The following is a 22,648-nucleotide window of genomic DNA, read 5'->3' on the forward strand; positions in this document are numbered from 1 at the left end:
TGAACCTAGAAAATTCATAGACTTGTCATAACCTGGGAAGAAAAGTAGTTTACGTGCCACAATTTTATGTATTAGGAGCAGAGGTGCAGGAAGAGCGTGATTTTTTCCCAAGGTCATCTAGAATGTATTTACTTTATCTGGAAATCAATTCTGCTGTAATCTCTTCACTATTCTTATATTGTATTAGGATCACTGTTATTTTGAAGTATCTTTCAAGTGATCTCCTGAGCAGAGAGTTAGTTACACAGTGAAAAATTTCATGCAAATTTTTGTGTATATATTTTTGTACTTCCAAGTGGTCTTGAATCAGACATCAAGGAAGTATCTTATGACACGGTTGGTGCCTGAACTTGTCCATGACATCCTCACAGGGCTAGTGGACTGCAGGCAAACAGAAGACTTGTATGCCCTGGAGCTGTTGCTCAGGGCTTGGAAAGTTACTCTAAAGCTTATCAAATGCCACTAAAAAACAGTTCGGTACTAAAAGAACTCCTTAATGACTTTTTATTTTATGTGATGAGTGTTTGAACTGTTTTTCTTACTGCCCGCTCATCAGACTAGAGTCTGTATTAAAAAAAACCAAACAAAACCAAACAGCAAAAAACTGTTCTGCTTTCAGTTCTAGTTAAATTGAAATTTTAACTTCCTAGGAAACTCTTTTACTTTCATTGGGAATCTAGAACACAAATAGCTACTGGATTGCAGCAAGATGTTTCTTTCCTTCTCTTTCCCTTATATTCTGTTCCGACAAAGAACTCAAAAGAGCATAACTCTGATGCTGACACAACATGGGATGCCATTTATTGGTTTTGTACTGTCAGAAGTACACATTTAGGATTATCTGAAGCATACCCGAAGGAAAATGGGAGAAATGTGTTCCCTTTCCCATAGATATGTTGATACCAGTTAGGTTTTGTCTTATTTTTCCCTTTCACATTGATGCTTCTATTTTTTCTTTTCATTTTTATTTTTACTGTTGGGAAGAATGTGACTTTCTACCTGCTGGAGGTGGACAAAGTGAAATCACAGTAAATGAAAACAAGTTATTATGGGACATGAATTAGGATTCAGAAGTCGGATTTGATTTTGTGAAAGTTGCTTATCTTTTGTATTAGTGGTTGGGAGCTATTAAAAAAGTAGGTCAGAGGTGTTAGTAGAAATATGAATGTCTAAGTAAGAATGAGGTTGATACTTAAAGCTGTTTTGCATTTTTAAGAATAAACAGTAGTAAAAAAGATGTTAACTAAATATGTAGGGGATGATAATCTAGTACTCACATGATACAATTTCCTGAAAACACTCAGTTCACAAGAAACAGTATTTCTCATAAAATCATAGAAAAGTGTAAAAGAATTAAAGATGCTAAACTGTAATCCTGTGACTAGAAAAAAAAATTAATTTGTTTTGTCATCTCAAAAATGCAGAATTGTCACCAAAACCATTAGGTATTCTCAGCATCAATTGTTCTGTGGATTGACTTCACAGGAAGTAGGTGTTCAGAGTAACACTTTGAGATTTTAGTTCAGAGACATGTATTTATGATCGTGAAATGTATGATGGGTTTCAGAGACATTATTCCTAATTTTCATCAGCAAAGAATGCAGGTTCTTATACCAAATAGATGGAAGGAAGTAACTGTCTTACTCCAAACAATTTTTTAAGAAAAATGCTCTTCTGACTGGTGTAACAAAAAGGTTTTTACTGCAAAGAATTGTCCATCATACATTTCTTTTTGTCACTGTTCCTTACTTTTTATCTGTGATTGCTGCAGAATAATTGCATTTCATTTTATTGCAGTGTAATTGAAAAATTCATTATACATTGACTGGAATGTGCATTTCCATTGGTGTGTAATGTAATGCAGTGGTAACCATTGTACTGTTTGATCAGGATGTTAATTCATGAAAAGGTTTCTATCTGGTTGTATAAAGTCATATCAGATTATTGAACTGCATGCCTTAAGAAATTTTACAAAGAAATGCAAGTAGGACACATTAGTGAATCCTGACTGTATACACAAAGAGTCTTTTATTTTTGTGCATACTATGGATCACTGGGTTCTCTGTTTTGCTGACTCATATCCCATACAGCAATTGGCAGTAAATTGCAGTGCTGTATAGTAATTATAATCTAGGATCTCACTGTTGAAGTCACAGCGATAGGAAGGATCATTATAATTTTCAGTTTATTCTGCTAACAACATGATCTTTAGAAAGGATTTTACTTTAGAGGAATTATATATTAATATAGGTTTTAGGAAGAATGCACAAATGAAAATGTCTTTGACGAATGAAAGCAAAGTTTAAAGAAAATATCAAGATAAAATTTTAAATTAAAATGTATTATCATAAGGAGATTAATTTCTTTGTGTTTTCAAGTTTGACAGTCTAAGCAGTATTGTACTACGAACTGTTTTCTCCACTAGAGAAGATGCTTGTAAAAACTCAAAAGGATATGGCAGTGAGCTATAGAAGACTATACTATCACTGAGGAGTAAGACCTCAAGTCCAAGAAAAGTGTTATAGAAGGCATAACAAGTTACAACAATAGTGCTGTAATTAATGATCATAGTCTTTAGTCTAAACAGCTTTGTACCTCTCTTTAATTTCTAGCAATTGGTAGGATAGGATGACTAGACTTCCAAAACGAAATCTCTTTCTTAGCAGATTACTATCTAGGCATCAGAAGCCCAAATCCATTGCAGTGTTGTTACTTGGAGGAGCTGTGTTATCTGAGATGTTATGAGAGTGTAAACAATGGGAAAATGTAAAAAATAATGATGTGTTGTTAGTTAAATATATATTTCACTTATTTTATAGAAACTTTAATGAAAGACCTTGATGTAATAACAATTCCTAGTAAAGATGTTGTGATGGTACATGAACCAAAACAAAAGGTGGATTTAACAAGGTACCTAGAAAACCAAACTTTTCGTTTTGATTATGCCTTTGATGACACGGCTCCTAATGAAATGGTTTACAGGTATGTGTATATGCTTTTTTTTGGTGAATCTTTTTTCTCATGTTTTTTCCATACTAATAACTGTTACACTTACATTGGTCTTAGACTTTATTCCTATTCTCTGTGTTACCAGATGGTATATTGGTACCTCCATCCTTTTACCTGTTTAATTTTGTTTTAACTCTTTATCCCTAATTTTTTACCTGCAATGTCATTTCCACCTCTGTTGACCTCAGTCCTGCTCCCAGTCCTCCTCCAAGCCCTGCTGCATTCCAGGCTCTAGCAAGTATCGCCTGCCTCCTCAGCTGCTGATTACTTGAGCCATGTAATCAGTTCTCCATTTGCTTCCAGGTTATTGTCTTATTATTAGTGTGTGTGCAGCGCCTGAGAAAATTGAGTCATGGCTTTTGGTCATCAGGGAACCTGGAGGAAAAGGAGAGCCCTAGCACCAAAGAGCTTGCAGTTTGAATATAGGATAATTAAGAGATGGAAACAAATCAGTAGAGGGTGAGAGAGGAGTACAAATAAAGTGAGAGAGTGTATATTGCAGTATTGCCAAGATACCTGTGCTAACTTATCTTCTGGAAGCAATCTGGCTGATGTAATGTGGAAGTGTATACAGCTAAGTTATCTTGCTGAAAATGCCAAATCCTTCTATTTTAAGAACAAACAGCAGCAAAGACACATATCCTCTTTTAGGCCAAAGATATTTGGATCTCCATTTTGTTCTTTGCTCTTCTGTTTCAGTTCCACTGTTGGTACAGAATAATTCACACAGCACTTTTAAAAGCATGTTAGAAGTAGCTATTTCCCTTGAACAAGTCACTAAATGAAGTACATACAGTAGTGGGCAAGGTTAGACACTGACATAATATTGGTCAGACTCTTAGTATGCATCTAAATAACTATGAAACTTTTTGCAGAAAATGTTGATATTAAAAAGGAATTTTGTGAAGATATAATTTTTCTTATGCTTGGGAAGTGCTTCCCATAGTCTTAAAAAGTGTTGACAGAGAAATATCTTTCTTCTTGTTTTTAATCCGCAGCTAGGAAGTCAAAGTTAGGATCATGCCCTGATTGATAGTAGATAGCAAAAGAATTCTTAAAAGGTTCTTAAAATAAAAACTTTTGTCTCATGCTTGTTATAATTAGAGAAGGGGCCAAAAGGAAAATCTTATGAAACTAATACTAACAAAAGAGTTGCAAACAGCAAAGCTGTGTCCTTGGAGATTAGTGTCTTTGCTGGTTGTCTGCTGGTAGCATCTTTCCTTTTCTTGACTCTGAAGAGCTGTGGGAGAGCCAGCTGGTTGATGATGCATGAAATAATTATCTTGCTTGACAATCCATTCTTCTAATCTTCCTCCTTCCTTTATTTATCTGTGTGAACATGGTGTTTAATGTGAGGGGTGGTATATTTTGGTATACACTGTTGTTGTGTTTTGTACTGAGTTTCTTCAGAGTTTTTATTAGTTATGTAATGCATTAATGGCAATATGGGAATATATTTTAAGATTATTGTATTCAAACTGAACCAGTAGATCTCTAGTCTTTTTCTCCTTCTCCCTCATATGGCACAATAATGATCATTATTTGAAGGGTAATCTGTTTTCAGGTCTTCCATAATAACAGAAATAAGAGCAAGATAGGTGTCATCCTGTGCTTTCATCAGAGCCTCAGGGTCATACTGAGAAAAGCAAAGTTGTGTCAAGATGCTACAGTTTTCTCCAATATGCTAAATTTACTGTATATCTATGCTGAAAAAATGTTCAGTCCAAGGTAGAAAAGTAGATACTCTATTATTATTACTTCTACTACCATTATTATTACCATTATTACTACAGTTATTATTTTACTTAACCTGTATTTTAAGTATTTTTAATCCATGAACCAGAACACAGAGTTGCAAATCTTTGTTAATTTTAAAAAACACTCACTAGTTGGAAAGGATATGCCATATGAGTTTTAAAGGAGAACCAGTTCAGGTTTCTGAAAGACTAAGGTTGCAAATAAAAGTTCTAGCAAAAGTAAAGTTGGACTCTTTTAACGTAATCTCATTTGGATTGTGTAATCCTTTATGAAAACGTTTTAAGATATATTTGTATTTTTTCTTACTTTAAAATAGATACATTTAAGTCCCTTTTTAATAAATCAGCAGAATAAAGAGTTTCAAATTCAATCAGCAAGTAATGGAGTGTGCTTCTAAAGTGGCTAGACTTAAGTGAATTTTTCAATTTTTATATATAGAAAGAACAAACATCAAAATATGGAATATCCTCTTGAGAAGACAGACAGCATATACTTAGAAAAAGCAAAGAAAGAAAAAAGACTAAGCATGTTCAGGAATCATTTCGCATATTCTTGATGAAAATTCATGATTCAGCTAGATGTAGATTCTTTACATAACCCTGGGTTACTTCTGGGGTCTCAGTCTTGCCCATTTTATTTTTGTAAGTGATCTTGTGTTTGAAAGCAGAATGAAGGAAGGTTGTAGCATCTCAGTGTTTCTGTAATTAATTTTTTCCTTTATTGGTCACTGCTAGGTTATTTATATGTAAACAACTGGAAAAAGTTTAGAAAGAGTTTTGCAGAGAGAATCGTCTCCATATGTAACTCTCCATTAGTTTACCCTTTGCTTTTGGAGTTTACAATGAAATAACAGTGATAAGCAGCTGAAGAAGGAACAATAGCTCTATGTTTCTTAAAATAAAATTAGTTATCTAAAAAAAGAAATTATACTTCAGATAATACTTTTGACACAGCAAATAGCACCTCACAGATAAGTAGTTTTTTTCATTCTTAAGAGCTTGGGTATCCATTATCTTGACCCCTTTCTTAATATATGCATGTTCTCAAAAAATTGATATGTGGAGTGTTGTTTTGGCCTCTTGTCTTTCAAATTAAATCTTGGAAGCTGATTTGGGGAGAAATAAAAACTACAGCAGACGTTCACTATTTACAAGACTGCTATCTGCTACACTGTCCTACTTCAATATCTTCTTATTCTGTCACGTTGAGGGAGCACCACACTCTGTTTAGTAAACTGTGGGGTGTTGGATCATTAAAACAAGAAAATCATTGTGTTAGGGTTTAAAGAAGGACAATATTGTTGTTAAACAAATGAGAGAGACCTCAAATGAGAGAGACCTTGCAGCTTGTGATGTTTGGAGAACTTGAATACCCTAGAGCTGGTATTGCTTCCGAAATTAATGTATAAATGTCCTTTGACCTGTCAAAGTACAGGTTTCACCTGTCAAAGTACAGGATCAATTTTGTCACTTCTGGCCTTAGCATTTTAGTTTTCTTTGGGGTAATGGCATCTTAAAGTACTCCAGTTTTTTATGTACAGGTTTTTTTTCATTTAAGGTTTACGGCTCGACCATTAGTGGAGACCATATTTGAAAGGGGAATGGCCACTTGTTTTGCATATGGACAAACAGGCAGTGGGAAAACCCATGTAAGTAGTTCTTCTATAAGTCAGCAATACTCTTTTTTAACATAACACACTTAGAGTTCTAATAAATAAGATATATGTAAACTACAGTTCTGTGACCTTTATGGTGCTTTTCTTTTTTTCTTTGGTTTTTTTTTTTTTTTTTTTTGTTGTTTTTTGTTTTTTGGTTTTTTTTTAATTTAGACTATGGGTGGCGACTTTTCAGGAAAGAACCAAGATTGTTCGAAAGGCATATATGCACTAGCAGGTGAGATTTCATTGATCAGTTGGCTTTGGGTGGGCCAGTTGAGATAAATAAATTTTCTAGTCTTTGTCATACAAATACAGTAGTTTACTTACTTTGCATTGCAGTGGAGCTTTGGTAACATCAAAAGTTGTCCCTAGATATGTTTCCTTTACGCAGTAATGTAAATACAGACTACTTAACAAAAATGCATTAACAGATTATTTAAGTTTATCATTTTGGTGTCTTCTGCATCTTCCAGTGTAAAAGGAGCAGTTTAGATTGTGTTGTTTTAGGCTTGGTTGACTGACCCTATTTGTCATTCTTGCAAAATATGAGATGCTGTAAAATAGACTGTTACACATGAATGAATCTTCACTAAATGAAAACACATGATGAGATTTCTTTTTATTCTGAAAATGTATTCACAGCTCGAGATGTCTTTTTAATGCTAAAGAAGCCAAACTATAAGAAGTTAGAACTTCAAGTATATGCAACATTTTTTGAGATCTACAGTGGTAAGGTAAGTACCTGGTCTTTTTCTGAGAAAGAAGGAGTTTCTCAAAATTTTGACAAAATTTTGAGCTTTTCACATAAAATAATTTTTCCCTCTTTGTATTAAAAGCTGTATTTCAAAGAATTTTTACATTTCCCTTCCCTTCCTATTCCTATTTCCATGGAATGTTTTGCATTATTTGAAATGGAATTCGAAACAGGAATTTTTTTAAAGCTCAAAGCTCCTCTTTTAACTGTTCTATTTTTCTCCTTCCCTAAGGTTTTTGACTTGTTGAACAGAAAGACAAAACTAAGAGTGTTAGAAGATGGTAAACAGCAAGTCCAGGTGGTGGGTTTACAGGAGCGGGAAGTCAAATGTGTTGAAGATGTTCTTAAGCTTATTGAAGTAGGCAACAGCTGCAGGTATCTTCTATAGCTTACTCCTGTTTTTCACAGTACATTAAAAAATCAGAACAAGACTCTTTGGGGTATATTTCTAGTGATACCTTTCCATATTCAAGTGAGTTTTTGATGATGTTGTCTGCAAGTCTACCTACATTCTAAATAGAGACATTTAGAGTTTCTCTGTCTCCTAGAGAGAAATAACTGATTGTTCAAGAGGATGTGAATTGCATGCATTATATAAGCAGCTTACTGACTTAAATTTAAAAACTGGAATGCTGCCAGGTTCTTCATGTGTAAAAGGCCCTGATGCATACTGGCAGAGGTTAAGCACAATTTTTTTGCCTTTTTTTTTAAGACTTCAGCTTCATTGTTTTTAAAATTAGCCTCGAGCATGGACTGCTTCATGATCAGATAAAAATGCCATCATCATTTTTTATGTAAGCTCTCTGATAATCTGAAATATGTGAAGATCTGATTTTAAAAGGGAGACAAAATGTTACTAATCTTCTATTTCCATTCAAAGAGATGGAAGAAGAGGCATAATTATACTATGTATATCCAGTTATTAGTGTTCTATGTCTAGTGTCCACAAGAGTGCTAGACATTCTGTCAACATGTAAGAAAATACAGGAATGTGCCCTGAAAACCTGTCATTGTGAGATTAGTATTTAACATGTATGATCCTCTACTGGTTAATGTCTTTCTCTGCTTGTCTCTTGTTTAAAGGACATCTGGCCAGACATCTGCAAATGCACACTCATCTCGAAGCCACGCAGTGTTTCAGATTATTCTCAGAAGGAAAGGGAAATTGCATGGTAAATTTTCTCTGATTGATTTGGCTGGCAATGAAAGAGGAGCAGATACTTCGAGTGCAGATAGACAGACACGACTGGAAGGTGCAGAAATTAACAAGAGCCTTTTAGCACTCAAGGTAACTAATATGTTTCTATATCCTTGGAGTAGGTGGAAGCCTGTATATAATAGCAATGACAAGTAAAATTAGTGTTTTTGCGGGCTTTGCTTGTCTATATTGTCTATTGATACGACAGGTATAAACCAATTTATTAGTTTTTCCTCTACATGCATGTAAGTCCCAAGTAGAAACAATGAAGAAATATTGTGCTATCAACTTACATGTAGGTTTTATAAAATAAAATCAAAGCACCCCAGCAAAACCAACCAACCAACCAAAACAAAACAAAACAAAAAACCAAAACAAAACCCCTAAACAAACAAGAAAACAGCCGAAAAAAACCAAGTTCACTAAAAGTCTCCAGTGGTTGAATATGTAGACATTTCTGATATATATCTAAAATAGGAAGGCAAATTACTTACTCTGGTACTCAGGATATGAAATACTAACAGGAAGTACTATTACTTATATCACTATTTCTTTTTTTAAATAAAAAATAATGCTACACTGACAACATATTTACTGCTATATCAACTAAAGCAAAACAACAGCAGCAGGTCCAGAAAAAACTAGCGAATAATTAAAATAAACCTTAAAAGGTGAAATCCATTTTTGTCAACCCTTTTTCATAGCAAATTGTCTGATACAGTCACTTTACAGATTTTCATACATCCAATACATAAAAACAGAACTAAGAAATACTACTTAAAAATTCACCTGCCTTTTTTGTTTGATGTTTTATAGTGAACCTCTTTATTAAAAGAGGCTCAGTCTAAATAGAAGAAGTAATTTTTTTATTTCAGACTGGAGAAATTTTTGAATGTCTTAGAATTTGTCTCTGGTTTTGGTTAGTTTTGCTTAGGTTTACTACTCTCAGCACCAACACTGGTTTTATATAAAAAATCTGAACCCCAAGATCTGTGTGGTTACCTTTTTATTCCCAGTATAAACTTGGGAGAAGACTGGTATCTGACTAAACATCTCACAACACACCATAAAATTGTGATGTATAATGTGTCATTGCAAAATTCTATGGCACGTTGAAAAATTGGAAGCAGCAGTTCCAAAACTTCGGCCTGTTCTGCTTTAATGTCGAAGTAAGCATTGTTGGCCCCATTGGGTTGATGCTACTACTCATATTCCAGATATAACTGAATAAAGCTATTTTGTTTTGGGGGTTTGGTTTGAGGGTTTTTTTTTCAGTTTATTTATTTTGTACTGGATAGTGCTCATACAACATATTTGGTTATTTTTTATATAACTTGTCTTTTTAATTATAGCAGAAAGTTCTGCTGCTGCTGTACTAGTGATTTTCATCAAAATTATTTGGGGAAGGGGAAAATAAAAATAACTGTACATCTTGCAGGAGTCTAAAAGGTGATACAAAACCATAAACGTTTCTCAATTACATGTTTGCCATTTTTCATCTCTCCCAAAAACATTACACAACCTTTTCCATTTGTGTTTAGAAGCCATTAAGTTATTTTCAAGTTCCAGTTAAACTAATGGATTCTGACAAAGTGGTCTTTGTTGATAATCCAAGATTTGCTCTTTCCATCTGGATAACAGTCCTGTCTTAACCCATTCAGGATTTTGGCACAGGAATTTATTTCTGTAATGTCTCTACATGGGAGTAGTTTTGTCATTTTGTTACCTGGTTTTCAGAGATGTAGTGAAAACTAAACATAGTTTAAAACTCTGTTACAAATTTAGAAGCTGGTGGTATCCTTCTATAATCTTTTACTAGTAAGGAGATATAATCTATAATCTATAATCTTTTACTAGTAAGGAGATACAATTCTAATTTTTCATGAGTAAGCAAACTAAAAATCCTTATAGTAAATTAAAATTAAAAACTTGGTGATTACCATATCAGTAATTCAATTTAGGATATGTCTGCAGCTGGAGGATTAGTTGAACTTCTGTGGAATTATTCATGTAACACAATGGCTATTCCATCTGTTAGTGCAGCTAAAAGCAAAGCTCTAATTTGAAATACATTTGAAGTTTGGTTGGCTGTAGAAGTTCTGTGTGTAGATACTTTAAAAGTGCACCAAGGAAGCCTTGCATCTGAAGAGGTGTCTGTTCAGGAATACGCAGAGTCTGGAATTAACAGTCAAAATACTATGATTACAACAATACAGAAATTTAAAATTTAAAGTTCTTTGCATTGGAATAACTTAATAGACAATATTAGAGTGCTGAGTGGACAGAAGTAGTGGTTAGATTAATGGTGTCTTGGTGTTGTACTTAGTTGCTGCTGTATCTTCTGTAGTAATTTTGTAATATAAAGACTATTTTAAAACCTAATGTTTCCAAGTGTCTTCCAATGCTAAGTAGAGAGCTTGCTTCCAGTAGAGAGCTATGCCTACTTGGTTTGTGACCTGTAGAACTTTCAGAAAGTTTGTTTTCCTCTAAGCTGTAAAGAAAGACAATGCTGAGTCAAAGCCATTGCTTTTAACTGATGCAGTTAAACCCATGTCCCTGCCCATACTGTTGCTGCTGACAGAGGTTGCAGCTCATTCAGGCTTTTCTAGCTGATAACCAGGAATAATTGTCAGCCTGAACATTTCAGATCAACACTGTTTAGTTTTGTTGTTGGGTATAATAGGTGTAAACAATTTGGATGATATTGAGGCAGTTTTTAGACTTCTAATCCTGTAAAAATTCTTTCATCTATACTGCGCTTAATGAGAAGTAGAACCCTAATGAAGTCAAGCTTTTAGCAGTACATTTTAAAGATATTTTTGAGGGAGTGCCTCAGATATAAGGCATGTATTTTCTGATTCTGAATTGCATTTTTATTACCTTTATTTAACCCATGATAAAGAATCTCTTTGTTCTTTTAGGAGTGCATTAGAGCCTTAGGCCGAAATAAACCTCATACACCCTTCAGAGCAAGTAAACTTACTCAGGTGCTAAGAGATTCATTCATTGGAGAAAACTCACGTACCTGTATGGTAAGTTGATTTGGTTAACTGTTCTAACAATTACAAAGAGAAAAGACACTGCAAATTTAGACTTTTATGCATGCTACTGGTAGTGTGTTGGACTTATATTTATTTATTAATTGATATTATATGTGAAGGGGGGTTTCAAAAGAGACATTTCTCAATGGTTTAGATTGAATATTAGGAGAAAATTCTTCACCAAAGGAGTTGATTGAATATTTGGAGAAAATTCTTCACCAAAGGAGTTGTCAAGCATTGGAACCAGCTGCTCACGAAAAGCGGTCTAGTCTCAGTCCTCAGGTGCATAGATGTGGTAGTTAGGGACATGCTTGTGGGCTTCATTGGGTTAATGGTGGGACTAAATTATTTTAGAAGTCTTTTCCAGCCCAAGGGTTCTGTGATTCTGTGATTTTAGATAACTTGTTCCCTTCTCACTTTTTTATTGACCTTTCTTATTGCTGGTTCTAGTTTTCCAGTTAGGCTGGCAGCTAGAAACACTTCTACCTTGAGAAGTTTGTTTGTTTTATCAGTGTCTTAATTACAGAAGAGTCTTGTTTGTTTTGCAGAATTCTGGAAAAGAGGGTGTAGACTGGAAATAGTGATGAGTTGTGGTTTTTAAATGACAAAGATTAAACTAAAAGTTGGTATCAAGCTGTCTCGGTTTGGAAAGACAGGAGTCTGCTAAGGAAAGCAGGAGCCTCCCCTGAAATGGAGAATGCAAACTGTCCCCACCCCTCCGAATTGCTGTGAATTTGAAATTAAGGGGCTCTCGGGCAAAACATATGGGAGCAGGAAATAACAGTTCTTTAATAGGGGAGAAAAATAAAAGGATAAAATTAACAATGCAGTACACTAGAATAACACTGACAGAGTCAGAACACAGCCTGACACCCTGTGGGTCAGGGTGTTGATGGCAGTCCAGCTGGAGTGTCAGGCGTGGTTCTGTTGGAGCAGGGAGGGGAGGTCCTGTAGAGAAGGGTGTAGTGTTCTTCCAAACATCCAGTGGAAGAAGAGGCAGCTGCTGTTCCTCTGGGAAATCCAGTGGAGAAGCCGCACAGTTATTCCAGAACCTCCAGATTCTATTTGGGTAGCAGTGCTTGGCTCCTCCCTCTGGGCAGAGCATCTCACAATGGGATGTTATAGTTGTTATCAGTCATGCAGTGACATTCAATAGCCTCTTATCAGCAGATGTCTCCTGGAGGGAGGAGTGATTGTGATCACTCAGAGAGATAAGGAGCATTGCCCATTTGACACAAGACAATGCCATACAGGTGGTAATAGAATACATCTTGCCTTGCAATCTGGAACACAAGCTCATCAGAATATGCTTCATGCTGTTGAAGGGGAAGTTGTTGGGATAGATGGGATGAATAGCTGTTGTAAATACATAAAATATATATTAGAATATATAAATGTATAAAGTAGAACATAAATCAAAATGATTGTAAATATTATAAATTATTAACTTGTATAAATATGTAAGTATATATAATTATATAAATAATTGTTGAATAGCTGTAAATGTGCATTTGTGCCAGTCTGAAAAACAGAATTCTTCTGACAGATGAGTGAAAGGACAGATAAAAGTCCTAATGTCCAGTTGTTTTATTTGTGCATCTGTAATATTTTTCTTTATGAGAATGTGAACTCTCTGCAGTACATACTGATTACTAGGCTTGTTTGTGGTGGTCACTTTTCAAAGGCTCTTTTGAATTAATTAATCTAGAGACCAGAGAAGTCTGTAGGCCACAATGTAAACCACGGTCATTGGACAGCTTAGTCTTCCCTTTAGCTGTTAGGTATGGTTCTAATACAAAAATGGTGGTAAAATGGCATTTTTATTAACCTTTTTTCCTTCAGTTCTCTAATGAAACAACAGGATAGTTTGCTTTCCCACTGAGACATACCTGACCAAGCTGAAGATGTATCATTGTATGACTATAACTTCATGAATGCCATGCAGGATTAGATAGCTAGATGGTGCAATTCTAGCAGGTGTATTCCACACTGCTGAAGGAGGTTTGAAAAATTACCCTGTTGGAAGTTACTCTCTGCGCATCAAATAATTAACCTTTGTGAATATTTCGTGGAAGTTCTTAAATAATGAAAATAATCCCCTCTGAAACTGGAAATATGCTTGAACTATTTTTTTTTCTTTTCTCATTCACATAACTACAGTTCACAATTAAGCTTAAGAAACCTCTTTGAGGATAAGGTACTGCCTTCAAATTAATTCTTCTGCTGTTTTCTTAGTGGTAGGACCACTTGTGACATACTGGTTTTAGTATTTGTTTACATGAATTTTTTAATTAAGAATGTAATCAGCAGAGTTTCATCTCAAGATATTGTCATGGTTTAACCCCAGCCAGCAATGGGAGTTATTTCTAAGGACTTTCTCAACCGAGATTTGGTCCACTGTTCAAATCTGCTGTTTGAATAAGATGTTTTTAACTATGTGAACTATGTGGTGCTTTTCAATATGGAATGCGTATAAAATGATGTAGTAAAATCTTGTGATTTTTAACTTACTAAAGGATCCCTGAAATAATAAAATATCTGCTCTATGTTTTCCATTTGCTTTCTGATATACAAATCTGTAAGGTGAAGATATGAGTGAAACTCATTGGCTAGTTTCTACACTTCATTTTTATGTGACTTTTCCTTTTATTATTTATGGATATGTTGCAGTTGTAAAAGTTACATCTTTAGGGATGGAGTATTCTCTCTGTATATAACATTAAACTATGATTTGGAAATGCTTTGTTTTTTCAAATTTGTTCAGAAAAATATTTTGAAAGCTTATAAAGTTTTGAAACTTCATAATGTGGACAGTTACGACTAGGATTTGCTTCCTTCAAAAGAAATCCAGAGACTTATAGTCAGCATAAATAGTCTTTTAAATTTTATCAGTCATTGCAGTTTTACTGTTCTTGTCAAAATAGTTTGAGAAGCCATTTAAAGTTTTTGAAGAGTTGTATTGTAGGATAATGGATTGTCATTTGAAAGTTGCAGTGTGACTACATTAAATAGTCTCATTTTTTAACCAGTGCTGCTTCTTGACATGTTGCATCCTTCATGTGCTGCAGTCACAGCTGAAGTGGTCAGACCCCTCGGCCCTCCAGGGTGGGAGTAGGAATCTGCAGATTTCCATGTCCCAACAGGGCCATTGATCGCACTGTGATGGCTTACAAGCAGTGTAAGCCTATCGGTTCAAAATAAATTATTATTATTATTATAGATCTTAAAGATGCTCCTGTCCATAAGTAGTGCAGCTTCTTCCATCCTCATTTGGAATTAGGAACAAGAAAGTGAGCATCAGAGAGGTCTGAGTCTTCCTGGGCTGGGTTTGTTGGGGCCTGAGGAGAGGTTATGCACCAAGACTTGTGCACAAGTTCATGTCTCCTGAGCAGGGTATTCACACAGACCAAGGCATCTACAATGGGACTTCCCTAGAGCAGCTGCACTTTGTGCTCTTTAAAGTGTTGGAGCAGTCTCCTAATGTTAGAGCAGTGGTAGTAAATAGGTAAAGCAAAAGCCACACAGACAAAGCAAAGGAAAACTTGGAATTCATTCACCACTTCCAATTGTCAGGATAGTTCAGCTATCCCCAGGCTGTATCACATGTAACGATTACTTGGGAAGCCAAATGCCATCAATCTAAACGTCACTGTCTGCGGCATGCTCTGAACATTAAACTGGTGGAAGAGATGTATGCATTTTTCACATTTGAGTTTGGAAGTTTGAGATTTTTTGTTAATTAGCACCCAGAACAAGAGACATGCAGCTGTGTGATCTCAAATATAAGCTTATTATTTTCTTTAGTAATTGATGTATACCAGTATTAGAGGTTTAAACTTAGATCTGTAGCATCACTTTCACCACATATTCTTCCTTTCTCCCCAGAAGGAGAAATTCCTCTTGGGATGACTATCTCTGCTTTTATACAGGAATTTCAGCAGCAGGATGAAAAAGAAGACCGGGATTATTTAATCACCATCAGTTTCAGTCTCCCGAGTCTATGATGGCACAAAAATGTTAGCATGTAGGATCATAGAGGTGTTCTAGGTAGAGCTTTTATGACTGCTTGGGGAAGAGAACAGGTGGAAAAAATGGACTAGATAAACTAGGAGAAATAACGATCCCACTTTTCCCAATCACAGTTTTAATTTTTGCTGATTTCAGGAAAGGTTGTGCTATCTTCAAAGTAGTTAATTTAACTGGAAAAAGGAAGACCTTTAGATTCCAGATAGATCTCATGAAAGGTTTGCCATCAAGTATGTTTACAGATAATTTCTAATTGAGAAAAAATATATCTCTTTTTAGGAAATCAGTTAAACTCAAGCTTTTCTTTACTACCATTAAGTTCATTTTCTGATGTGGCCAAAATCGGCATAGAATCTCCTCGAACAGAGGAGAGGCTCAAAGGATACATAAAAAATAATGTGGTAATTGTTTATAGGATATATTAGACTTAGGGTCTACTGAGTTGCATATTTCCTTTTTTGAGTGTATTTTTTAAGTTACAATTTCATATTTGCACAGTATGTTACCAAGATGGTTGGGGAAATTGAATTTCTATGAATTCATGATGTTCCTTGTAGGGATAAAAAAAATTAATTGAAGCTTTGACTAGACATCTGTGTCCCTGAGATGTTATTGTATAAGGACAACTGTAGATAGCAGACATTTTTAGTAGAAGATCAGAAATGAAACTAGAGATTAAAAAATATATACATTTAAATTTATCTACCCTTTCATCTGTATAAAATGATTTGCTAATGTGTCGCTTCTTTTTTCCAGATCGCTACGATTTCTCCAGGGATGGCATCATGTGAAAACACTCTAAATACATTAAGATACGCAAATAGGTATGAAAAACGTCATTTCTTAAAGCTGTGCTGGCTGTTGATAACTGACATTTGAAATAGTGTTGTTCCATGATGTATGATTATTTTAGCTACTTGAGTAATTCAGTGGTAGTTGTGTTTCTTGATAAAATTAAAACCAAATTACTGATCCAGGTTCATATTCAATTTAAATTGTCACTTTGTACAACCATTACAAAAGAATCTACTAAAACTGCATCTATGCCATTATCCAGAGATGGATAATGTGGATTGCAAGGTATGTAGGACATGCTACTATTAGTTTTGCCCTTTGAAAGGATCATCTCTTGCATTAGGGATAGTTGGTGTTCATGAAGATTCCCTGGAATGTTGGCTAAATACCTTTCTGTGATGTGATTTTTTTTCCCCACCCCTTTTGTGGAACTGTGTACAGTTACCAGTCTCTATTACATATACATATAAAATTTCACGCTTCCCAAATTCAAGCAAATATCTGAGAACCCTAAGTAAATGCTTAAAAAGGCAGAAAATCCAACAGGCTGTATGATCACTGTAGACAAATTAGCACCTCCAGACACAGATGCATCACTTGAGACCTGTACTGCTGCAAGAAAGTGTTCAATTCTCTCCAGTGGGTGTGAAAGGAGCCCTCATGTGCTGCAGTTCTCCTTTGTTTAAAGTCTGTGGAGATGGTGCTGTCAGGTCCTGTGTGTCCCTGCAGCCAGACCTGTGACTCAGAGACGCCCCATGCTTTGCTGCAAAGGGCAAAGGTGGCAGACAGCCTCTGGTGGCTGGCTTTTACCAGAAGAGTCTGCAGGTCTGTTTGCCACAGTGAGAGGTCAGGCAGAACCACAACTGCTTCTGCTTGTCAAGGCACAAAGGCCTGCTAGGAAGGCTTACTGCCTGCTTCTCTCAGTTTCCAAATGTCCTTGTGTCTGGGTTAATGGAGCTAGTAGTAAACCTGCCTGGCTTGGACCAGTCTGTCTCATTTCCTTCCTGAAGAGAATGGGGCATCTACTCCTCTGCTTACCTTGCACATTCAAAACTTGTTGGAACTTCTACCCCTTATACAACTTAGGTTACTGAAGTGACTCTGTAAAGAGTCGCTACAAAACAAAATAAGCACCTCTTTCTAGTGTACTAAATAGTTGTACTGAAACTGTTTCCTCCTCTTATTGTTAAAATTGTATGTTATTATGGAGTATATACCCCGTCACTGTAATGTTGCTTCATGTTGCTGTAATGTTGCTTCTTTTCCCTAAAAATACATAATTTTCATAGTAGTTAGTTTTAGGTACTGGACACTAATGTGTGGGCAGTGACAACAGGAGGTGAAATAGAATTTACACTTTTGTGTCTGTAGTGATTTGATATTTTAAAAGGAGTTGTTTAGTGGATGTAGACCAAATATATTAACTATACAAAATGAAATCTGGAATTACGTGTCTCAAAACACTGCTGTTATAGTCCCCTGCAAATTAACAGCACTGGTTTTGTTCAGTTTTGCTAGTGATCTGAACTGTTTGCAGAGTTTAAATATGCTGAAACACTTGTGTTATAAAAATGATTTTGTAGCTAAACAATTAAAGAAGTATGCTAAACAAAGAGTTGTCATTTTAACTGTTTATGAGAACATTTTCTTTTAATTTGCCACTGTATTTTGCTGCTGCAGAGTAAAGGAATTTGGAATTAGTCCTTCGGACATTCCCTTCTCACAGGGTAGTGGCAGTCGCTCTGATCTCTCTCCTTCCTATGAGTATGACGACTTTTCTCCTTCAAACACCAGGTCTACTTCATTCTATACATGGAACTTTATTTTTAAGTTTTCTTTTTGGCTATGTAATTTTACAGATCAACCTTTCATTAGTCCCCTTGCCTTGAGTCACACATACTTTGTTTTAATTTTGGTTTGGCAGGTGATGGTTCTGCATGATATGCAATCATCTTCCCAGTATTTTGTTTACCCTCCTTAAACATCCACATTCTGTATCCAGGCTTGCTAGTTTCCTTCATACATTTAAAAAAATAAAAATGGTGATGTCACCTTTGTACATTTAATGGACCACATCTAACAATTCTGTGTTTAGGGTAATTTGAATATCTCTGAAAGGGAAAATTTTCTTACATATATAAATATATATATACATGCACGTATGTTATTAAAGCTTTTTAGCACTCTGAAGATAAATGAAAAATATTAAATTATTGCAAGCTGAAAGAACATTTTTCCCATCAAAGAAGTTGACAATATGTTCTAAAACTTGCTCTGAGACTTCCATGCATCTTTCATAAATCTGCTTTTAAATAGGCTTTTTTTTTGACAGAATCATGGTGAGTGATTTAAGCTACTTACATGCTGTGAGAGCCTACCATTTTATTAAAATATTTGCACCTTTGAAATTAATGAAAGGATCTATTTATTCTCTGAAATGTTTGCTTGCAAGTTATTATTTTCTTCAGAATTTCTTGGTTCATTTGCTTATAACAGCTAGTTCAGAGCTGATTGACTAACTTTTTTTAAAGCGCAACTGTATACTCAGAAAAAGAAAGATTGTCAGGTGTAGGGTGCTAAATGTCCTTTTCTTAGAAATATCACCCATTGTCAAAGAGGGGTTAATGTTGAGGGGTTTGAAATTTTGCCCTCCTAACTGTTAACAAGTAGTAAGATTTCAATAAGAAAATACTTCATGCTAGATTTACTTTAATCCTCATGCAAGTAGTAAAAATGCAAGGGTCCATGCCTTTTAGGAACTGGACTAACAACTTTTTGTCACTGAAAGTACATTAAATTTGTGAAGCTGACATCATCATCTTCCTTATTAAATGAATTTATTGTGCATAAACCTGTAGAGCTTTATTTTTGGTTGTGACTCTTCTTCACAGGAGGTTGCTAATTTTCAAATGTAACATTTTCTGCCCATAGGGTGAAGGAGCTGACGGTTGATCCCAGTGCTGCAGGAGATATCCGTTCCATTATACACCATACTCCCAATCAGATGGATGACTTGGAGACACAGTGGGGTGTGGGAAGCTCTCCTCAGAGAGATGACCTCAAACTGCTTTGTGAACAAAATGTGAGTGGTTTACAAAATTATATGGAAAGAGATGATGACATACAGTGGGCAGAACAAATCCAGATCAATATTCTGTTAGTAAGATCTTGAATACATACAGCATACCTCTTCACCTTTTCTGTTTATGGTATTATGCTCATTTCCATACAAAAGAAAAACCAAACCCAAAAATGTTTCTTGAATGTTTTCTTTTTCTTCCTTGCTGCCTAGGGCTTTTAATGTCTAGGCAGGCTGTGGTGATGATCACATCACATTATTTTAGGCAGTTGGAAGTATCCTAAAACTCATCTGTTTTATTTAACCCTTTCTGGTTTTGAGCATTATTTTCTGTGCATGCAAACCTCATTTCAATTGAGTTTGCCTTTCTCTGCGTATGGAAATCTGGCTACCCATCATTCCTCCTCCTAGTATCCTGGTTTTCCTAGGGTGAAACCCTAGTACACTGTTTGGGAAGACTGCCACATGATGTTCCCAGTATGTCTCTCTGGGCTGGAGTAGTAGGGAGCTGAGATGTCTTCTAAAGGGCATTCTCCCTCATTGCTGATTATCAGCTTTAGTCCTGGTCCTTAAATTTCAAAAAGGATTAAAACTCTATTTGTTAAAATGCCCAGGAAAAATAGAAACAAAAAATCCTTACAATCCTAACATTCTTCACAAGACTTTCAGTTTTGTCAGTCATCTCTTTGTGATATCTGTGGTATATCTCACTTTAGTAAATTACTTTTTTTCCAGGACTCTCTTTCATAGGAACACTCTCTTTCACGGTAGTGATTCCTAGAGCTTCCTATTGCATGTTCCTTCCAACCAGATATCCTATTATATCACTTGTTCATTGCTCATGTTGAATGAATTTAAGCCTTAATGTTTTAAAAACTATTTCAAAGGAACTGCACTATCATGCTAAACATTACTTACAGCCTACCATACTTTCCTCGTCTATTGCTGACTATTCATTTCTAAAGAATCCTGCTTTAGAAGGCTTCTGTTTGTAAATCCATGTATGCATTCTTATAATGTATTAGTCACTAGGTACATTTTAGATTTCTCCCTTCACATTTATTTAACTTATTTTCTCAAAGGTTTAATTTAATTTTGATTTCCTAGAATGTGTTGAATGTAATTGCTGTTCTCTTTTTTTTTTGAAAGTTTTTTCCTGTCTGTTGCAGCATGCACAACAAAAAGCCCTGATAGAAACCCAAAGTTTTCTGTGGGCATTAAAATCTATTAGAAATTATAATTCCTCCCGTGAGACTTCCTATTCCCATTATTTTAACTTGTTATTTTTATGTGGAATATTCTGGTTTCTGGTTTTTGCTAGTATTATAGATTGGAAATTTTTTGTGAATATTAATTAAATTTAACTCTGTAAATATTTTTAATTTATTGCTCCTTCTGTTCATTCCCGGAGATTTTCTTAATACTTCTTAGAAGTATTCTATTTTTGACAAGTTTTGCCTTCTGCATATTTTTTCCATGTTTTGTGATGAAATGGGTCACATTCAACATTTTTCTGTAGCCACAGTTCTTTCCAGGCTAACAAGGTTAACTACTGTTTTTAGGAAGAAGAAGTTTCTCCACAGTTGTTTAGTTTCCATGAAGCTGTGTCACAAATGGTAGAAATGGAAGAGCAAGTAGTAGAAGACCACAGGACTGTCTTCCAGGTAAAAGATGGACCTCCACTTTGTTTTATCGTAATTTAGGAATCCAGGTTTTCCCAATGAAAGTGCATACTCTTGAAGATGGAGGAGCATCTGATCTGTAGTCATTCTGTTTGTCAAAGATTCCTAAACTGATTTATTATGTTAAGCTGATTGTATCAAATGAACAGGAACAGATTCCATAACACCCAGTCTTTGTCCCCATGATTAAAGAGCAGTATATTTCTGTGTCATTCCATAAATTTAGTAAAATTTTCTTTTGCTGGGCTGGTAGATAATAGTTACGTCTCTGTCTGTGCCATGTCTGTTTGGTCATCTCCCTCCAAGTATTGTTTCTGAATCTGAGTATTCTTATGTGACATCTCCCTCTGAGATCCAGAAGAGAGACAAGTATTTCAAACTGCCTATTTGTTTCTACGTTACAAGTACATAAAGATTTCACTAGCTGTTAGTCAGGGCCTTTGGAAGCAATACTTCCCATGTAGTGCTGGTCAGTGCTATGGAACCTTTTACAAGTATGAGTTACTTGTTTTCAGAAGGAAATGTGGATTGCTTCTGTTCATAACCTTAAAGCCTTTAGGCAAGCTGTCTGTTTGGCACATCTGTTCCTAGAGAACAGCAGACCATCAAACCTGTGGGGAGTACACATTATCTCCTGAGCTTAGGTATCTAGCTTAGCGGAACATTGGTGTGTATTCACAATAACGCAAGATGCTAAATAAAACATCTTACAGCAGATGTAGAGGTCTAGTTATTATCGAACATTAGCCCTGAAGTAAAACACACGGAAGTGTGAAAGTCATGCGCCATATGCTGAGGCTATGTCCTAATGCGGCTTCTGGAGAGACAAGCTGCAAAGATGTAATTGCCTCTGTGCATCCATCTGGCCTTCTGCTGCAGATCATTGCTCCTTCTGGCAGTCCGTGGGAAGAAATGTGTCCAAGCCTAAGGTCCCTTTGTTCACTGCATGACTTGTTAGTTTATGCTCTGTGTGTAGGTGGGCTGTACTGATACAAAATCCAACAGCTGTACTAGTCATCTTCTGTCAGCGTTCTCCTGAAAGCAGCTGATACACAACATCCTTTCCTAACAAAAATGGGTAAAATACACCAATGCAACTTACAGTGCTCTTCGTGTTCAGAAGTCTTTGTCTTCAATGTACAAGGTTATGTTAGGTGAGATAAATCTTACCCCAGTGTAAGCTCCATCTCTCCTGAAAGCCAAAAACAGACAAGGGGATTGGACTGCATCTTCCATTTTGCTTGGGCTACGGAGCACAGAGAGAAGGACTTCACCTTAATATGTCAAACCAAGCTTTCTAGTATGCCTAGAACTGTCAGCTGCTTTCTTTTTTTTAAACTGAAGCATTTCCAAGGGGCTCAGTTCTTCTGATCACAATTTTGCACGGTTCTGTAACATTTAAACTCCTGGCTGCATTCTTCTTTGCCGCAAGCTTTTTTTTCCCCTCTTATTTTTTGTAATGCAAAGATGAACTTCGTTAACCAACCTTTAATGTAGTCCTGTATGTGGATTTAGATAATATAACACTAAGTTTAAAATAGGTATCCTTTTATACAGCTTCTCTCAAAACAGGGCAGAATTATCTTGGCTCCTTAAATGTAATAATGACTCTGTGACTATATGAGTGGTAAGCAGCCCAAACTTAGAGC

At 35.6% G+C, this 22,648-nt stretch overlaps 1 protein-coding gene across 2 annotated transcripts in view; it reads left to right on the plus strand.

Annotated features, from left to right (window-relative positions):
- The window catches only part of KIF2A (kinesin family member 2A), a 58,887-nt gene that overhangs the window by 32,247 nt on the left and 3,992 nt on the right, over positions 1-22,648 (plus strand). The window contains exons 9-19 of one of the 2 annotated variants that reach the window (XM_084225812.1): positions 2,820-2,982; positions 6,325-6,415; positions 6,596-6,659; positions 7,067-7,158; positions 7,411-7,553; positions 8,262-8,466; positions 11,298-11,408; positions 16,200-16,267; positions 17,919-18,032; positions 19,170-19,320; positions 20,880-20,981. In XM_084225812.1, the coding sequence (XP_084081938.1) occupies positions 2,820-2,982; positions 6,325-6,415; positions 6,596-6,659; positions 7,067-7,158; positions 7,411-7,553; positions 8,262-8,466; positions 11,298-11,408; positions 16,200-16,267; positions 17,919-18,032; positions 19,170-19,320; positions 20,880-20,981 (1,304 nt within the window). The remainder of the gene's footprint in view (positions 1-2,819; positions 2,983-6,324; positions 6,416-6,595; positions 6,660-7,066; positions 7,159-7,410; positions 7,554-8,261; positions 8,467-11,297; positions 11,409-16,199; positions 16,268-17,918; positions 18,033-19,169; positions 19,321-20,879; positions 20,982-22,648) is intronic. The other variant, XM_084225813.1, reaches the window with a different exon arrangement.

This window comes from Fringilla coelebs, assembly GCF_963513975.1.
Source record: "Fringilla coelebs genome assembly, chromosome: Z".
Lineage (NCBI taxonomy): Eukaryota > Metazoa > Chordata > Aves > Passeriformes > Fringillidae > Fringilla > Fringilla coelebs.